Below are 4967 nucleotides of genomic sequence, written 5' to 3'. Positions count from 1 at the left end.
GGAAGTACCACAACCACTACCGCGTCTACTGCTACTACTACGACTATATACCCTCCCGGGCCTCGTTCTGCGTGCGGGAGCGAACCCTATTCCTTGTTCTTGAATCTCGTCCAAATCTGTAGCAGAGATTGATCAGAGAGGGAAAAAGATCTCTAGAGAGAGAAGGATTTAAGAGGGGCGGCCGAGGGAGGAGAATAGAATGTTCCCGGCTGCTGCAGCTGCTTCCTCCAAGAAGCCCGGCGTGAGCCCGTCGTCAGTTCACGATCGGGCCGCCGCCGCCGCGTGCGACTCCGGCCTCGTCCTCACCACCGACCCCAAGCCCCGCCTCCGGTGGACGGTCGAGCTCCACGACCGTTTCGTCGATGCCGTCGCGCAGCTCGGAGGCCCGGACAGTGAGGAGATCGACCCATTCATGCTTGTTCCAGTCCAGGTTTTGATAATTTTTGGGGTTGTTAGTGACTTGTTGATTTTGCTTCATGGCAGAGGCAACTCCGAAGACTATTATGAGGGTTATGGGAGTCAAGGGGCTCACGCTTTACCATCTCAAGAGTCATCTTCAGGTGTGTGTGCATGGGCAGAATTAGGTTTTTGTTTCTCTCTCTTTCTCTCTCCCTCTCTCTCTCTCTCTCCCCCTCTTTCTTTCTCTCTAGATCTCATATGTGGTTTGATTTTTGGTTTTATTGTTCTCAGAAATTCAGGCTAGGGAAGCAGCACAAGGAGTTCGGTGATCACTCGGTCAAGGATGGTAAAAATCATAAGATCTACTTGTTAAAAATCGATGTGCATATTCATGCTTCTGTTCTATATATCATGGTTCAGTTATCTAGTAGCAGATCTCACATATATGTTTGCATTCCCTCGCTTAAGTCATAGTTAAACCTAGCTTATTCATCTGGAAACATGTTACATGTTAGTGCCTTTCTGAAGCAACCTGTTATGCCTAGGTGCTTAACCTAGCTGCCAAGTTTACTCTCTCTTTTGGCAATCTCTCTTTTTTGGTCAAAAAGGAAAAGTAGTACTCGATCTCTTGTTCATAGTATCGCCCAGGTTAATTAATAAACTTCGTCTCCAAATTCCCTGCAGCAATGGAGATGCAACGGAATGCAGCCTCTTCGTCTTCGGGTATGATGGGAAGAAGCATGAACGAGTAAGCTTCACAAAAGCATATATATATCCTAATTAAAACAAATTAGGTTCTTCAAATACAGATTATACAATACATTTCTAAAAGACTACTAGCTAACGTTAATTTGGTGTCGTCAAATAACCACCACAGCCGCAGCACACACATGAACGAGTCACTAAGGATGCAGATGGAGGTCCAAAGAAGGCTCCATGAGCAGCTGGAGGTAAATTACATTTTGGCATCTAAAATTTTGGGAAGTTTACACATACATATATATACTGATATACATGGTACACCTATGATCTGTTCCTGGCCCTACATCAACCACAAACATGCATGTTTCTTCTGTACTTTGCATGCAATGCATGCATGCAAGAACGTTCCGAGGAAACTTACATTAATCTTGAGTTGCTGGCAGCTGATATGGCAATGATGCTTGTCTTTTACACATGCATGTTGGTGCATGTGAACCTCCATGCTTGCTTGGTTGCAAGAATATTTCATGGGAAGTTTACTACTTTACTAGGCACACGTCTTTTTGGTAGCACTCATGAGCTTGGCACATATGCATTTTAACCTTTTTTAAGGCAGAGGAAATTATCACTTTGCATTGCAATGACGCCAGCATTATTTGCCATCGATCCCATCCAGGTGCATTTTCACTTTCAAGGATGTGATCACTTTGCAATGATGCCAATATGCCATGTGTTGTGTATGTGCAGGTGCAGAAGCACCTCCAGATGAGAGTGGAGGCCCAGGGGAAGTACATGCAGTCCATACTGGAGAAAGCCTACCAAACCCTCGCGTCCAGCGATTGCGCCACGTGGCCCGCCGCCGCCGGGTACAGATCTCTAGGCGGCAGCCAGGCGCCGGCCCTTGACCTCGGCGGCTCTATGAGCTTCCAGGACCTCACACTGTACGGAGGGTCGTCGAGCCATCTGGACCTGCAGCAGCACATGGAGATGAGGCCGACCATGGCCATGGACAGCTTCTTGGCGTTCAACGAGAGCTGCATTGGATCAGCAACAGTCAGGAGCTGCTCCACCGGGAAGAGCCCGATGATGTGGGGCAACGGCGATGATGAGCAGGCCAAGAGTGGCGGCAGCGCCGACGAGCTTCTCCAGATGGCGCCGTCGTGCATGATGGAGGCGGGTGGCGGCAGCGGCGGCTCAATGGATCCGATCATGTCATTGTCCGGCGACTCCTTGGGCAGTAAGGGCTTCGACGGCCCAATCATCAGCTCCAAGCTTGAGATGAGGTCGTCTCCACAGCAAGTAGGAAGTGAGAGGAACTTGTCCTACGGGTAATTCAAGATCTTAAATAACGTGTTTTTGTTCTTCTTTGGAAACACAATTAAGAGGTAATTAGTTACGTTAATGTCCTGTTGTCATGAAACAAGCTTAATTAGCTCTTTTGCTAAGATCACTAAATAAGCACGGGCTGAGGTGTAGCTAAGAGTTCAGAGAGAGGGGTCATCATATGCTGATGATGCCCAATGTTTTTCTTTTTTGAGGATATAGCGGGTAACAAAATTGTATTTTTAACATATTGGCGTTGGTTTAAGGTTTGTAAATTTTGGTGTAGCTGTGAAAGCATGCAGCTGGTGTGAAACATGCTTCTATCATAATTCTTGTTCGGTGCATGTATTATAACAATAATAATAGAGGAACAACACTATGAGATTTATTGATGTCACGCTGTTTAGTTATGCATGTGATAATGTGTTCTCTGGTGTTATGTTTGAGTTAATTAAGTTGTGATTAAAGGCCATGTTGCATGTCTTTTTTTTTCCCTGGACCAGTTGTTTCTTCTAGTTAGCTTGCACATATTAATTTTGATCCTCTTCAATCTAAGTATATTTCTTTTGAGGAAATTAATCAACCTTAGTATATTTCTTTTGAGGAAATTAAGCAGCCTTAGTATATACTTTCTCCATCCTTTTTTATAGAACACTATGTTTTTTCACATTTATCCTGAATTATGAGTCACAATTAGTCTTCCGAGAGGATTTTCTTGATCACTTTCACTCTACCCATATGGATCGCTTCATAAACACTTTGGGTACCCGCCCCTTGGTTTGCATGACATGGATTCATTGGTTTGGTTCACCTAATCAATCGATTAATTAACATAATTATTAGTGCAATGTTTATTTTTTAAGATGGGAATTTCATACTATGAAAGGAAACAGATGGAGTGTATGCATCACATTATCAATTTCTTACACGGATGTGGTCGCACAGGAATGGAGGTTTCAAAAAGGGGGCTGTAAATATAAGCCAACAAGCAATCATAGCCTTCCATCCACTTATGGGGTTTTCCTTATGTTTTGTGCTAAACACCCTCAACTCCATCACATTCTCATCATCAAGTCCCTTCTATTTGTCAAAATGCATCATAGTTATATGGTAGTAGTCATGCCGTCGGTTTAATTTTCCAAAAAAAGGATGCTCTATTTATGAGTTGAGGCGAGCTATCGGTAGGTCAACTACATTGGTCGTCTTGAAAGCCTAAAGTCACAAAAAAGAAGTGTCCAGTAGGTTGCACATTTCTAAACCAATAGCAGCATGTCATGTCAAAATTACTCAACTATCAGATTTTTCCGTTACAAATATAATCAGTGTTCATGACTAAGAGTTTGAATGAGTTTGAACTTTGCATCAAGATTCATGCCCTCTCAATATAAATGTATGTTCATTGCCAAACAAAACAACATTTGAACTAGAAACTTCTCAGAGTCAACAACACACATGTATTAAAGTGTGCATAAATTGTTTTAGACTTTTTGGTGCAACATCTATACCACTATGTAGTGTACTAGTAAGATACACATGCATTGCATGTGCGAACTTACATGATCAGAGTACGATTGAATATTGACGTATCACATTATAACGGAAGCATGTAAATTTTGAGTCACATACACATGAAGTAGTACGAGATGTATATTTAATTTTCAAAGTTCATGCCACTGAAAAATAATTCTAAATCATTCTTTGAAGACCCCGTAAAGCCTCGAACAAAAAGTAAATAAATTAAAAGGAATGTTTTTTAGAGGCATGTGTTACATTGCTATGCTATTGCAGCAATGAAGTTTTTTGTGTTTTTCTTTAATAAAGTGATGAGGTTTGTGCACGTTGTGCACTCTCATAATCATAAATTAAAATAAAGCAATGAATATTTATTTAGAAGAAAAGTGTTAACATAATTGAAATATGGAAGATTCTAGAACAAAAGAGAAACACAGTGCTTCGGATTTGTTTCACCCAGCGGTCAACATTCCAAATTATTCGCACACTACATAATGGTATAGACAAATAACTTCATTGTGTTAGCTATTAGATGAAGCCAATCTGAAGATAGAGATGGAAAATCCGAGCACTATTGGCCATTGTATATCTTCTTCACTCTACCAGATTCTGCCGCCTGTACTATCTAGAAGATTTCATGGTTGGTACACGAACTGAAAAAATAACAAGTGCTTCTCCTTTGTTCTAGAATTTTTGTCTTCAATCCTCAGTTTTTCTTTCTAAATAAGTTACCACCATTTTTTTACTTTTATGTACAAACTTCAAATCATAGACACTTCTCTTTGTACTAGACCCTCCCATGCATTTTCTTTAAAAAATAACAGTAATATTACTTCATGTTTTTTTAACTTTAAGGCTATAATAGCGTACATTTGTCTTTGAAGATACAATACTAACTACTCGGAACTGCAATATGAGATAGTACTTCAAAACAATTTTTTTGGGTTTATTTCACATGAGATCTGTGTTGTATATACCCTACAGTCTTCCGAATATTTGTACCTATAATTAGATTTTCAATGGGATGAACT

The 4967-nt window shown here is 41.1% G+C and overlaps 1 protein-coding gene across 1 annotated transcript; it reads left to right on the top strand.

Moving 5' to 3' along the window:
- The first annotated feature begins 199 nt into the window (after window positions 1–199).
- On the top strand, window positions 200–2816 carry LOC119341448 (myb family transcription factor IPN2-like). The gene is made up of 6 exons (XM_037613324.1): window positions 200–392; window positions 484–560; window positions 691–745; window positions 1084–1147; window positions 1277–1349; window positions 1849–2816. The coding sequence occupies exons 1-6, from the start codon at window positions 200–202 to the stop codon at window positions 2431–2433; spliced, it is 1047 nt and encodes a 348-aa protein (XP_037469221.1). The 3' UTR covers window positions 2434–2816.
- The last annotated feature ends 2151 nt before the right edge of the window (window positions 2817–4967 follow it).

Source organism: Triticum dicoccoides, chromosome 7B, assembly GCF_002162155.2.
Source record: "Triticum dicoccoides isolate Atlit2015 ecotype Zavitan chromosome 7B, WEW_v2.0, whole genome shotgun sequence".
NCBI classification, from domain to species: Eukaryota; Viridiplantae; Streptophyta; class Magnoliopsida; order Poales; family Poaceae; genus Triticum; species Triticum dicoccoides.
The sequence above is the reverse complement of the archived record's forward strand: the minus strand, read 5'-3'. Positions and strand labels throughout refer to the sequence as shown.

What these genes read in the sequence shown, in the direction of transcription:
- LOC119341448 (XM_037613324.1), top strand. Translation starts at nt 200, where the DNA reads ATGTTCCCGGCTGCTGCAGCTGCTTCCTCCAAGAAGCCCGGCGTGAGC. An exon ending in GCAGCTCGGAGGCCCGGACA is followed by an intron (nt 393 to 483) that starts GTGAGGAGATCG and finishes GCTTCATGGCAG; the next exon opens with AGGCAACTCCGAAGACTATT. An exon ending in ATGGGAAGAAGCATGAACGA is followed by an intron (nt 1,148 to 1,276) that starts GTAAGCTTCACA and finishes TAACCACCACAG; the next exon opens with CCGCAGCACACACATGAACG.